The sequence below is a fragment of the Podarcis filfolensis genome (assembly GCF_964270895.1).
Source record: "Podarcis filfolensis genome assembly, chromosome: 17".
Taxonomy (NCBI): Eukaryota; Metazoa; Chordata; class Lepidosauria; order Squamata; family Lacertidae; genus Podarcis; species Podarcis filfolensis.
Window position 1 is genome coordinate 14,057,410 of NC_139621.1, and position 14,371 is coordinate 14,071,780.

Here is a 14,371-nt window from a genome sequence, read left to right on the forward strand (position 1 = left end):
CCATGCATGGAAATATGAGCCTATCTCTCCGCAGCCTTTCTTTGCATTTCTGACAAATAATCACTTCTCCTCTACGTTTGAAGGGAGGGAGGGGCGTGTACCTGTTCGGGAAGATGGAGAATGATGTGTTCTTCTGAGCTAAATTCAGAGAGAGATTTGTACGCCGATGTGGCTACAAGTGGATCCTGGAGACGAAAGAAGTCACAATCACATCATACATCCCTGTGGTATGAGGTCAGAGAGTTGGAAGGGTCCCTGGGGATCATCTAGCCCAACCCCCAGCAATGCAGGAATATGCAGCTGTCCTTTACGGGGATCGAACCTGAAACTCCTTGTTTAAACTGAAGCAGCCAATCAGCAGCGGAGCAAGCCGATTGGGTGCCTGGGGTGGCACACGTGCCCTGCACCTAGGGGCAGGGCCAGCAGCCCGTGGGGCCTCCAAGGAGTCTGCCTGCCTGCCTCCCCCCACTTAGCCACCCTATAGCTGGGGGGAGGCAGCGGGCAGACCGTTTGGGGCAGCGCAGAGCCTGCACACGCTCAAGCCAGGGGAGATGCGTGGCTCGGGCGCGCTGCAGGCCCCGCGGTGAGTTCCTCCCACCATTTTGTCACCCCTCCTTGGTGATGACAGCTGGGCAACCCGCCCCCACCCCCTTCCCTTCCTCCGCCCCTGCAGCCAATAAAAAATGCAGATGGGAACACAAACCAAAAATGCATGCCATTGCTTTCATTCTCATTAAAATGAGGCTGCATTTTAAATTGCATTTAACCTGTATTTTAAATTGTTTTTTTCTTTTTCTTTTTATTATGTTTTTACTGAAATTTTATTGGTGTTAGCTGCCCTGAGCCCAGCTCTGGCCGGGAAGGGCGGGGTATAAATAAAATTATTATTATTATTATTATTATTATTATTATTATTATTATTATCAGTGGAGAAGAGTAGCATTACGTGGAAATCCAGCTGTTCTCTCTCATCAGTTCAAAACAACAGAGTTCATCTCTACCAGGCAGGGATTTTGAGAGATTGCTGGGCTAGAACTCTCATGGTCCCTGACCATTGGGCATGCTGGCTGAGGCTGATGGGAGGTGGAGTCCACAGATTCCCTAACCCTGTCTATACCTGACCCTCACCATGGGGCTTGGCAAGGTAACTGTTTTCCAGCTGCATCATTTATTTGAGATAAAACATAAATCAGGGGACTCGTGCCACGACTTTCACAGTCCCAGCCAGCAAATATGGGCCGCCGGTGGGTAAAGTTATAGCGATTTGCACCAAAGTATGTTAATAAAGCATTGAAAACCCACGAGATGCCGATCTCCATAGCAAGGGTAACATATAGACCAGGTCTCAAAGTATCCTGCCTGGGCGGGGAAAAGAGGAAAGCGGGCATTTGAGGGCACACCTTCAAATTGCTCACCACTGTGAATGGCACTCCACCTTTTAAAATCTGAGTAAGTTGAATAGATGGGATGCGGGTGGCGCTGTGGGTTAAACCAAAGAGCCTAGGGCTTGCCGATCAGAAGGTCGGCGGTTCGAATCCCCGCGACAGGGTGAGCTCCCGTTGCGCAGTCCCTGCTCCTGCCAACCTAGCAGTTCAAAAGCACGTCAAAGTGCAAGTAGATAAATAGGTACCGCTCCAGCGGGAAGGTAAACGGCGTTTCCATGTGCTGCTCTGGTTCGCCAGAAGCGGCTTAGTCATGCTGGTCACATGACCCGGAAGCTGTATGCCGGCTCCCTCGGCCGATAAAGCGAGATGAGCGCCACAACCCCAGAGTCAGTCACGACTGGACCTAATGGTCAGGGGTCCCTTTACCTTTACCTTTTAAGTTGAATAGCAGCAGTCAAAAAGAAATACGGAGGACATTTTTAAAAAATAAGAACACAAATAGGGGTCATGCTGACGTGATTATCTATTTATCTAAGCTATTTCTACTAATTGCCAAAGTTTCTAAGTGCCGGGGAGCCTCTAAGAGTTCTTTTCTGCCCTGTAACTATTCCAAGATGCAGTGCTGGATTTAGCTGCTGTGTCTGACAGTTTAACATTCTTCACACGCATTAGATTTAAAGTACAGAACAAAAACACACCACGAATGGAAAACATATGTCAAAAAGCAGCGTACAGTCACAGGTCCAATTCATTACCAAAGTAGCATTGAACACCAAAACATATAAATGTATATACTAGCATAGGAGCACAGGTGCCGAGTTTCGCCTGATGCTGTGTATGTGTGTGTACGTGACACATATGACGCATGTGGGCTTGATGTCACACGTTGCATGCATGACAACTGTCACATCAGGAGAGGCTGATCAGGCCTCTTCCCAATGCAAAATTCACCCACCCAGCCGGGCTGCTCAGTGTGGCATCTGCTGGCGCTGTGCAGCCCGGGGCGACTTCCCCCCTGGCCACTGTGGGGTGTGAAACACAGAGCAGTCAAATACAACATTCCTAGAGTGGACACGTTTAGACATGAAGAGGGATGTTTGTCCAGCCAGTAGATAAACTTCCTGCTTCCTCCTGGGCTGGGACAAACTCCCTCTACGTGTGACCAAAGGTGGGCGTGACCTCACCTGTGCAGGTAACAAAAGCACAGAGCTGGCCACCACATCTCTCTCTCTTCTCCATTTTGCTTTTGTTGAAGAAGCATCAGCCTGAGATGCTCTCTTGGGAAGATAAAGGAACTATCTCCTTATGTTATAGATTCCAGGTCTATGTATTTTGTAACTTAACTCTGCCTTCTGGGATCCATCTGTGAACAGAATGTGTGAGTAAATTCTTTTATACTTTTATACAAGACTGTGTCGTGTCTATTCTTTTTAAAGGTAAACGGACCCCTGACCATTAGGTCCAGTCGGGACTGACTCTGGGGTTGCGGCGCTCATCTCGCTTTATTGGCCGAGGGAGCTTCTGGGTCATGTGGCCAGCATAACTAAGCCACTTCTGGCGAACCAGAGCAGCGCATGGAAATGCCATATACCTTCCCGCCGGAGTGGTACCTATTTATCTACTTGCACTTTGACATGCTTTCGAATTGCTAGGTTGGCAGGAGCAGGGACTGAGCAACGGGAGCTCACCCCGTCGCGGGGATTCGAACCACCAACCCTCTGACTGGCAAGTCCTAGGCTCTGTGGTTTAACCCACAGTGCCACCCGCGTCCCTTCTATTCTTTTTAGGAGGGAATAAAAAAGGAATTACCAGGAAACTTATTTTAGAGGCTTATGCAAGCCTGGCAAACCTATCCGCTATGTAAGTTTAAAAAGGGGAATGTTACTCTGCTAAATCACAGAATTTGTTAATGCAAGTTGGGAAGGATATTATTAAACAATATATCCTCTCCTGCCTCCCTGAACACTCCCACCTGGCCACACGGCATCAAGAGCCATGCCAAGTCTGTGAAATGCATTTTGTTCAAACCGGACAAACCTTGTTTTCCAGTCTCTCACCTTGCTCTGTGTGTGGCTCCACAGGAAGCTGACGACTTGAACTTTGAATTTCTATAAAAATTAGAAAAAGAGGTTACCACGCCTTCTTATCTGGGCAACAAGGTACACAATACAAGCCAATAATAATATCTCAGCCTTCTATTACGTTTCCCTCAGAGAACAGGTGTTTATGGCTCGGCAGTTTCTTCAGAATAGGAGTTAAGGGCTTGGAGTTGCCAAGGGTGTTTTTTCAGCTCAATTTACGGTAACCAGAACGGTTTGAGCAATTTAGCTGGGTTAAAAATGCAGACCAATGGACCTTAGCATACTAACGGAGAGAATTTCAAAAGGTCAAAAATTACTCTCAAGAGCCAATATCCAATGATGTACAATAAAAATGCAGACAAGTGCCATTTCTGTGGGAGGGAAGGGAATTGACCTTTTAGTACTCCTAAAGGGGCAATTTGTAGACCATTCACATTGTTTGTAGTCTCAGTGACATTAACGGACTTTAAAAGATTTTCTCCCGCTAAAAGCATGCCAGTCACTTATCAAAACATTGTTCTCAGCTTCTCACCCGAACCAGGAGGTGTGATCTTTTTTATTCAGTACATGGTGAGCTCCACAACGTGAAAAGCAGATATTGCACAATAAAATGATGTTGAGGGAGCCCCACCCCCAGTATAGCTGACCTGTGAAAAAATATGTGGCAGGGGGAGCCTGTGACCTCCCTGCTCAAATTTTAAGAATAGATCAGTCCAACGGCCAGGGTCGGATTTAGGTTTGATGAGGCCCTCAGCTACTGAAGGTAATGGGGCCCTTTCTATGTCCAGCTGTCCTTTGTCAACAACAAATTGTCACTGTTTTTTGTGTTGAATATATGCTATATGGTCATTTATGGACCTGCAACTATTCCAGAATACGGCAGCTAGACTGGTGACTGGGAGCAGTCGCCGAGACCATATAACACCAGTCCTGAAAGACCTACATTGGCTCCCAGGACGTTTCCGGGCACAATTCAAAGTGTTGGTGCTGACCTTTAAAGCCCTACGGCATCAGCCCAGTAGACCTGAAGGAGCATCTCCACCCCCATCGTTCAGGCTGGATACTGAGGTCCAGCTCCAAGGGCCTTCTGGTGGTTCCCTCACCGTAAGAAGTGAGGTTACAGCGAACTAGGCAGAGGGCCATCTTGGTGGTGGCACCCGCCTCCGGTCAGATGTCAAGGAGCTTCACAATATTCCCGTATACCTGAAGGAGCGTCTCCACCCTCATCGTTCAGCCCAGATACTGAGGTCCAGCACTGAGGAACTTCTGGCCGTTCCCTCCCTGCGAGAAATGAGGTTACAGGGAACCAGGGAAGGGGCCTTCTCGGTGGTGGCACCCACCCTGTGGAATGCCCTCCCACCAGATGTCAAAGAAATAAACAAGTATCTGTTTAGGGATCAGCCCTGTTTAGGGAAGATTTTGATGACTGATGTTTTAATGTATTTTTAACCTTCTGTTGGAAGCCGTCCAGAGTGGCTAGGGAAACCCAGCCAGATGGGCAGGGCAGAAATAAATTGTTGTTGTTGTTACTATTATTATTTTTATTGTAGTCCAACAACATGTGGAAGGCTAAAGGTTTTCCACTCCTGATACAGCAGCTCCCAACTGCTGATTGCAGGTTTTCAGGAGGAATGTTCCTAAAATGCGAGACAGTATCTACCACATATCCGAATAATATTGTAGAGTTGGAAGGGACCCTGAAGGTCATCTGGCATACCTCATACTCATTTGAGTTCACCGTTAAGGAAGGCACAAGAGAGAACAGTTCGCTCAGGGTTTTCAAAATGAGTGGCCGGGTGTCACAGCTCAGCTTTGGCGACAGGGCATTCCACGTAGAGCGAATGCAGACAACCTGGAAAGAGAACAAAGGGTAACGTGACCACAACAGCACCAAATATCCGTATCAGAGCAGGGCTTGGTGTACTCTATTCCAAACTTAGAAATGGAAAGCGGAAAGCTGGTAGTCAACAAAAGAGGTTCAAAGATTCTCTCAAGGCAATTTTTTAAAAAATGTAGTATAAACACCGACAATTGTGAAACACTGTCCTGCGAGCGCTGCAATTGGAGAAAAGCCTTTACCAAAGGTGTCATGGGCTTTGAAGACACTCGAACTCAGGACGCAAGGGAGAAACGTGCTAAGAGGAAGGCATGCTTGGCAAATCCACACCATGATCAACTCCCGCCCAGAAACTTATGTCCCCACTGTGGAAGGATGTGTGGATCCAGAATTGGCCTCCACAGTCACTTACGGACTCACTGTTAAAAGCATGTTTATGGAAAACAATTGTTACATTTCCAAGGGGTTGCTCGGGAGCAAGCAGGCAAATATCTTCCTACTTGGCTGTGAAGTCTTGGCTTTGCTGCCAAAATAAACTTTATCTGTCCAGAGCGCCACTCTCCCGTGGCTGACTCAATCGCTGGCAGAATCCGTGAGTGGGCGGTTCCTAAACTTTCCCCAGCAAAGCAGCTTCTTGACGTCCAATCTGCGCCTCCCCTCTCTGCATGAATGCTTTCTGCGCAAAGAGGGTGTGGGCAGCGGAGGACCCCTTTCCTCCCCGCTTCTCCCAGGCAAGGAGTCCTGGGACCGCCTCGCCACTTCCGACTCCTGCACCTCCTCTCCACTGGAGCCGCGTTTACTCTCCTCCATTGAAGAGGAGCTACTTCCCACGATCCCTGGAGGCTCTCTATAATCCATTTGGCTTTTGCTCTCTCCCTCCTGCACTGATGGCACTTCCCTGACAACAATCTTACTCGGCTACGAGGGATCACCAAAGAGAAAGAAGAGAGACTTCTCTATATATTTCTATTGCTCCAGAGATTAATAAATAAGTTAGCAATAAAATCAAGCACTTCATCACTGAGTGCCTTATAGAACAGGAATGGAACCAGTCGATGAGGCTGTTGTACGACTCCCAATTCATATCAACCCCGGAAATGGGATATTTGCCACTGGGTGGTTGATGTTTAACACTTCTGGGTCCAGAGAGGTCTCCTTAAGGATGAGGTACATCTTTTACGGCAGGTGGTATCTCCTCCATTTCCAATGAAGCATTAACCCCTCCCAAAATCCATACATAAACTTCTCTTGCAGAAATAAAATTTATTGAATATGCAATTACGAGTGAAAGTCATGAAACCAGTGGCTGTAAAATAAAGGATCAAGATCAGTGCTGTTGTAATTGGAATGATCAAGATTATGGAAGCAGAAAGAAATAAGAACTTTGTACCCTGAAATCTAGCACACGGGAAGTCACCCAAAATTGTTTAATCTGGTATTTGAATAATTGGCTATTTAACTCTATTGTAATCTGGTATTGTGATAATGTGGCTCTTTTGGATCACTGTAATTAAAAATTAATAAAAATTATTATACAAAGAGCGAGAGAGAAGCAGACACTGTTTCCTTCTGTTCCCAGAATTATGGAATGGGCAAAGGGGGAGAAATGTGGGGAGGATGAGGATTAAGTACATGTGAATGTTTGTCCCTTCAAGGAACCCTTCAGGACTTGAATAGACCATAAACAATAAAAAACAAACTCTTTTTCTTCCACGTTACGAAGGGCACTGTGCCACGCTCAAAACTCTGCATACAGACCACTTCACACAAAGTGGAGCTGATATCCAGTAAATTGCATGGTACTTCCTTCACATGAAGGAGCTATCAACCGTGTTCAACCTGTTAAAAGGTATATTAAGTTATATAGGGCTATCAATGTGCATGAAGCTTTACAAAGTGCAAGACAATAGGATCTTGCCCCATACAATCTACACTTGGATGCAAGAGAGGAAGAGGTGAGAGTTGGACAAAGAGGAAAACAGGGGGGAATATGTCGAATTTATACTAGATTACAGCAGGCCATGGGGCCAAGGATTTATAGGAAGGCGAGCTTTTAGGAAGGATTTGAAGGTTTTGAAACAGGGAGCATCGTCACACAGGTGTCTTGGGAGGCAGGGTCAGGTATAAGGGAGCAGAAGACCTTCCGAAAGCTGAAGGCCGTGAATCTAGAGCAGCAAAACTCCACAGGCAAGGACCAACCAACCTACATTGTGCTACTTTAGAAGACTCACAAATTTATTACAAAGCTTCCCGGGGCTCGGATCTCCTTCATCAGATGCTATATGCCTTGTAACTCGGTCTTTCGGAACAATGTGGCATAAAACAGTGAATTCCAAAAACTAAATAGATCTCAAAGCCTTGTTTGTTTTATGATCACCGTTTAGTAAGAGACCCTTAAGCAGCTAACATAATCTAAGCAGCATTACTGAATTCCCTTGCTTAATGTGGACATTTGGATGAAGAACTTTAACTCAGTACCAATTCAACATTTTGAGAGTTCTCTCCCCAATTCCTTCCTTCCTTCCTTCCTTCCTTCCTTCCTTCCTTCCTTTCTTTCTCTCTCTCTCTCTCTCTCTCTCTCTCTCTCTCATGCTAATGTTTGCTCTTGAAGGTTTCATGTTGTTACCGGAATTAAAGCACCAATGCCTTCTCTTCGTAATACAGTGGTACCTCGGGTTAAGTACTTAATTCGTTCCAGAGGTCCGTTCTTAACCTGAAACTGTACTTAACCTGAAGCAGCACTTTAGCTAATAGGGCCTCCTGCTGCCACCGCGCCGCCGGGGCACAATTTCTGTTCTCATTCTGAAGCAAAGTTCTTAACCTGAGGTAATATTTCTGGGTTAGCGGAGTCTGTAACCTGAAGCGTATGTAACCTGAAGTGTATGTAACCCGAGGTACCACTGTAGTAGAAACAATGCTAATTTTAGAATTTTAGACATTAGAACTAGTGAAGATAGGCTTGCTTGTATTCCATCTTCCATTCATGCCACAAAGAGCTGAACCTTTCAAGGAACACAAGGAAGTTTACAGAGCTGCCAGACCGATCCATTGCAACGAGTTAAGTCCACCACACATAAGGTCATAGTAGGAATGAATGAATCTGACAATCAAATCTTTTGCATCACAGACATGAATGCTGAATTCTCCCTTCTTCTCTCCCATAAGTGTGTCTCCTGGTTTTCCAAGATCCCCAGCTCTGTAGGGAGCAAACCATTGTAATGAAGACTTCAATGGATTCCCCTGCGATCCATCTTTGACATAAGTGCACAAAGTTCCTTTCAAAAATTTCAACTTTTCAGACATCGCTCTATATTCTGCCAGGATTAGTTATCTGCTATTGCTCTGCATTGTTCAAGTCTACATTGCAATGGCAATGGGTGCCTAGATGGATGATGAGTAGAATGCCGCAGAAAATAAATTCCTTCAACAGTTGCAAGTCCTCAAGTCAAAGGTCAAGCCAAGATTTACCAGGGGGCCATGTTACGAGTCTCACATCTGCTTTATATTCAAAACCAAGGAAGTCAATGCCGGAGAAAGTTTCATAATGTATACAACGTTATGAGCAAAGCTGCAGATGTGCCTTCGCCAAATAGAAGAATCAACTATTTATTCATGCAGAGAAATGAACTGACAGCATCCCTGTGAAGCTCATTCCATAACGGGGATTGCTTGATAAAATTCAGTGTAGCAATATTATCTATATATATTGTATATAATATATATATATATATATATATATATATATATATATATATATATATATAATATATCTGTATATGTATATACATATATATATATATATACACACACACACACAAACACACACACATATATATAAGTGTGTGTGTAAAAAAGAAAAAAAACAGAATCAGAATACTGGGCATCAGAAAAGTAATTGCCGAATTAAGCAGCCACTTCAGAGGTTGTGAAAACACTTTAGGGGACCATCTCAAAAACTGTAAAGAAAAAGCTTTCAGGAATGCCTATTGAGTTAAATCCTTTTAACGAACAGGCAGATCCGTGAATACAATTCCAGTGTAACTAATAATGACAGCTACTGAAACTTAATCTGATTATATGTTGAGTGAAAATGACACTTCTCCACCCCCACTTTCAGGAATACTATTCTCAAGAATTAGAGAGAACAATTCATCTGCAGGAGAGAGAGAGAGAGAAATATCCAGCATTTCAGAGGGATCATAAATATGCATTTACAAATTAACGGGAGAAATGATAGATCAATTTACCCTGTGACGGGGGGGGGGGGACAAATGTTGATTGTATGAAATGTTCACATTCCCTGACTTTATACCATAGTTGAGAAAGATATAAAAAAATCAATATGGAAAAGTAATGTGCATTTTCCAAATGTCTTTACTAGGAATAAATTAAGCTGGTCAGGCTAGCCACATTATGACCACTGTCCTGAAAAAATGCACACTTTAGAACGTTAAGCCTCAGATACTAATATATTTTATGTCAAGACCAAATACACGGTTTAGAAGGTCTTTGAATTTAACGTACCAAAGAATCAAAGGAACTTGTTTCTGTATGCAATGACTGCAGCGAGAGAATTATAGGCCCCCAAATGGCGAGAGGGTGCAGAACCCACAAAAGAGGAGTGGCAGTTGAAATGGATGGAATATGCTGAATTAGCAAGTTTAACTAGCAAAATGAGAGAACAAGAAGAGAGAGCCTTCAAGGAGGATTGGGAAATGTTTGTAGATTATTATTATTATTATTATTTTAAATTGTAAACATGTTAAAACACTAGCAGGTAAAAGGGATTCTGAGAATAAGGTTGAGGAAAGGAGGAATAGATTAATCATAATATGCAGAAGCAATAGATAATTTAAGGACACCATGGAAGGGAAGTCGACTATCAAGGGAATGTAGATTGGAAAATGTTTGACCAATTGTTTTTTTATACAGTTGTATCTTGGTTCTCAAACGTTTTTGGCTCCCGAATGCCGAAAACCTGGAAGTGTTCCAGTTTTCGAGCATTTTTCAGAAGCCGAACATCCAACACGGCTTCTGCAGCCAATCAGAAGCTGCGCCTTGGTTTTCGAACGTTTCTGGAGTTGAACGGACTCCCGGAACTGATTACATTTGAGAACCAAGGTACGACTGTATTTGGAAAATTTATAAACAAACCAACCAACAGGAGGTCTTTGAATTGAGGTGGCCATTCAAACACCACCTAAAAGAAGGAAATGCATAATGAAAAGCAGGACGAAAGCAGCAAAGATTTTCATAAAATGCTAATTTATATGCTAAATAATATGCTAATTTATATGTCTTAGATATGCATTCAGAAATAATAACTTAAATAGAAATGATATAGTTTGCCCAGGAGCCACTTTCAATAGGCAACTTCAAGGGCCACCCCCAGCTGTTCCCGCTCATGTTCCTATACACATCAGACAAAGCTTGAAAGAGAGTAATATTTTGTTATTATCTAAAGATGAATTTGTTGTTGTTGTTGTTGTTAACAACTACAAAACTCTTAAGTTCATTTGCGAAATGTTTTTGAAACCATTCAGAACCTTTTTTTCAAAAAGAAATTTTGATTTCCTATTGTTAAATCTGGCAAAACTTTGCAAGTCACAGAGAAAATTTGAAACATCTGACTGCTTCTTCAGAGGTCTTGGCCGAAGGATGCAGAGCTTAGATTCGCAAAGAGCAGTGCAGAAGAAGAGTGAAGAGAAGAGTTTGGATTTGATATCCCGCTTTATCATTATCCGAAGGAGTCTCAAAGCGGCTAACAATCTCCTTTCCCTTCCTTCCCCACAACAAACACTCTGTGAGATGAGTGGGGCTGAGAGACTTCAGAGAAGTGTGACTGGCCCAAGGTCACCCAGCAGCTGCATGTGGAGGAGCGGAGACGCGAACCTGGTTCACCAGATTATGAGTCCACCACTCTTAACCACAACACCACACTGGCTCTCTGCAAGAAAATCAAAAAGACATCTCAGAAGTCCTTCACTTGGACCAGCCTTCCCCCAACCTGGTGCCCTCCAGATGTTTTGGACTAGAACAGCCCCAGCCAGCACAGCACGTGGACATTCTGTTTCCAACGTATTGTTGCACCCCAATCTCCAAGGAGTGTGGGATTCTGCAGGTTCCAGGTGCTTCCCCAGGGTTTGGGTTTCCTTTTGGGTATGAGGCACAGCGGCGGCTGTGGTGTCTTTATGATATGTGGTTTATTGCCCCCTATAGACAACCTCAGCCAACAGATTGAGGTTGAATCCTGACAGAAGTACTGTTTTGGGGGGACAGAGGCAGGCGGGTGTGGAGGACTCCCTGGTCCGGAATGGGGTAACTGTGCCCCTGAAGGACCAGGTGCGCAGCCTGGGAGTCATTCTGGACTCACAGCTGTCCATAGAGGCGCAGGTCAATACTGTATCCAGGGCAGCTGTCTCCCAGCTCCGCCTGGTATGCAGGCTGAGACCCTCCTTGCCCGTAGACTGTCTCACCAGAGTGGTGCATGCTCTGGTTATCTCTTGCTTGGACTACTGCAATGCGCTCTACGTGGGGCTACCTTTGAAGGTGACCTGGAAACTACAACTAATCCAGAATGCGGCAGCCAGACTGGTGACTGGGAGTGGCCGCCGAGACCACATAACACCGGTCTTGAAAGACCTACACTGGCTCCCAGTACGTTTCTGAGCAGAATTCAAAGTGTTGGTACTGACCTTGAAAGCCCTAAACGGCCTCGGCCCAGTAGACTTGAAGGAGCATCTGCCTGGACCCTGAGGTCCAGTGCTGAGGGCTTTCTGGCAGTTCCCTCACTGCAAGAAGCCAAGTTACAGGGAACCAGGCGGAGGGTGGTGGCGCCCGCCCTGTGGAACGCACTTCCATCAGATGTCAAAGGCATAAAAAACTATCAGAAGACATCTGAAGGCAGCCCTGTTTAGAGAAGCTTTTAATGTTTAATAGATTATTGTATTTTAATATTCTATTGAAAGCTGCCCAGAGAGGCTGGGGAAACCCAGCCAGATGGGCAGGGTATAAATAAATTATTATTATTATTATTATTATTATTATTATTATTATTATTATTACTGAGCCCACGATGAAGGGATTCACAGTACCAGCACCTCAAAAGAGCCTTGTTTCTCCCATTACTGCAGTTTCGGATTCAGACAGAGATCCGGCACGACTCCCTCTTTCTCTCTCTGCTTGCTGCTTTTCTTCTAGATCAAATCACCGCAAACTCAGCTCTAAACTCAGGCTTTGTCCCTCTAACTAACTGCGAGATGGGTGTCACAGCGACATTTCGGGACTCCATGTTTTCCAAGTTCAAACACTACCCCAAGATTAACGTCCTTTACAAAGGAAACCAGAAAGCTAAATCAAGACTTGAATTCTCTAAGATAAGGTAGCCCATTATCATGCTTATTCTTTCCAGCTCTGCGGTGGTCATTCGCCAACAATGATTTGCAGCCAGTGAGCCAAGCTTCTTCACCAGAACCTTGGCTTCCCCTGTTTGCAGCTGAAAGAGTCAAGACTTCCCTAGTCTTCAAAGCTAAGTGCCCTTGGAGTTTGGCAGAGACATAGTAAATCACTGGCATCATCTAGAACTATTTTTTTTTTAAGGCTTTATTTTATTTGTGTTTTATCTTATATTTTGGAAATGTACCGTACATCTAGTTTTTTTCCCTTTATGTTTTTTGGGGGCCCCCAAGAGAGTGGGGCCCTAAGCTAGAGCTTGTTTAGCTGATACGTAAATCCGGCACTGGTCGTGATGTCCTCACTGCTACTGGACAGTGGCGTAGCGTGGGTTGTCAGCACCCGGGGCAAGGCAAGTAATTTGCGCCCCCTAACCCGTGGATTTGCGCCCCCTAACCCATGGATTTGCCCTAACCCCAGATGTTGTGCCCGGTGCGGCCGGCCCCCCCTGCACCCCCCACGCTACGCCACTGCTACTGGAGCTGTTCTACCCACATTTGCTCCTTCCTAGCAGGCAAAAGAGGACTCTCCTTCCATCCTGCCCACCAGCAAACTGATCTAGATTAGGGCGGCATTAATCCCAAAACTCTCGTAACTGGCGTTCTTGGCCAGGCTTTCGTCATCCAACTCTGCCACAGCTTGACTTTGCAGGGCAGAAAGTGGTAGCCATCCGGAGGGCAACCCAGCCAAATGGGTGACATCTAAACAATAAAATTGTTGTTGTTGTTACTTTTTAAACTTTAAACGGTCTTCTGCATCAGCTAAATTGCGGGCACTTTCGTCCTGCAAGGAGATGGCTCATCAAGTCTCCCATTCCAATGCCTACATTAACAAACGCCCCAAATAAAAACTCCGTAAACTGGAAACGAAAGCGCAGTCTCAGCAAAGTGAAAAATACGGCCACTTTTTTAATACGGCATCCTTGCACACAGTCTCCCCCCACCCCCCACCGATTTAAGTGCAACATTGCTGGAATGTAATGTGAAAATCCACACTTGATTTAAAAAAATCACTGTACACAGCTGGCCATTCTAGTTAGCTTCTTGGGGGCTCTCGACTACACTGGAGAGCATTTCCATAATAAATTATCTTTATACCCTTAACAAGAGTAAGATTCCAGACATCTGATTGGCTCCTTCTGCAAGAAACGAATTCTCTGGAATAATGAAACGCAGCGGCGGCTCCATTGAGAGCCGGCTACCCTGTAGCGTTGCAAAGAAAACCGCAGGGAAACAAAATTATGCTTTCCTCTCAACCTAAGTTTTTGAAAAAGTAAACAAATGCAAAGGTAATAACAGCACTAATGATCTTGGCATGGGGCATTTCCGGGGGAACGGCCGATTCTGCCTTGTGATAAACAGCCTGCGGTGAACTCTTTCCCTCGGTCATGAATCCCCAGGAAATGCCCCGAGTCTCGATAGTTATTGCTCAATTGTATATTGCTGTTATTCGAGAGCACAACACCCTCTAGGAACCGCGGAAGATGAAAGGGATTTGGCTCCACAATATGGGGGGACACCGATTAGCTTTGACACAACAGAGCAGTTGCTGATCAGAAAGCATCTTTGTAACCCCAGACAGTGTTCAAAGGCTCGGGGTGCAAGCCCTCTTTGTAA

The 14,371-nt window shown here is 45.0% G+C and overlaps 2 protein-coding genes across 6 annotated transcripts in view; both read right to left on the reverse strand.

The window, feature by feature from the left end:
* ACER2 (alkaline ceramidase 2) overlaps positions 1-14,371 on the reverse strand; it is a 529,013-nt gene that overhangs the window by 72,152 nt on the left and 442,490 nt on the right. The window lies entirely within an intron of this gene.
* The window catches only part of FOCAD (focadhesin), a 127,595-nt gene that overhangs the window by 60,897 nt on the left and 52,327 nt on the right, over positions 1-14,371 (reverse strand). For all 4 annotated transcript variants that reach the window (XR_014542964.1, XM_083592739.1, XM_083592738.1 and 1 more), the window contains exons 16-18: positions 5,184-5,318; positions 3,443-3,493; positions 102-185 (exon numbers count right to left, since the gene is read on the reverse strand). Coding sequence is in view for 3 of the 4 variants with exons in the window: in XM_083592739.1 (XP_083448865.1) it covers positions 102-185; positions 3,443-3,493; positions 5,184-5,318 (270 nt within the window). In the remaining variant the exon portion in view is untranslated. The remainder of the gene's footprint in view (positions 1-101; positions 186-3,442; positions 3,494-5,183; positions 5,319-14,371) is intronic.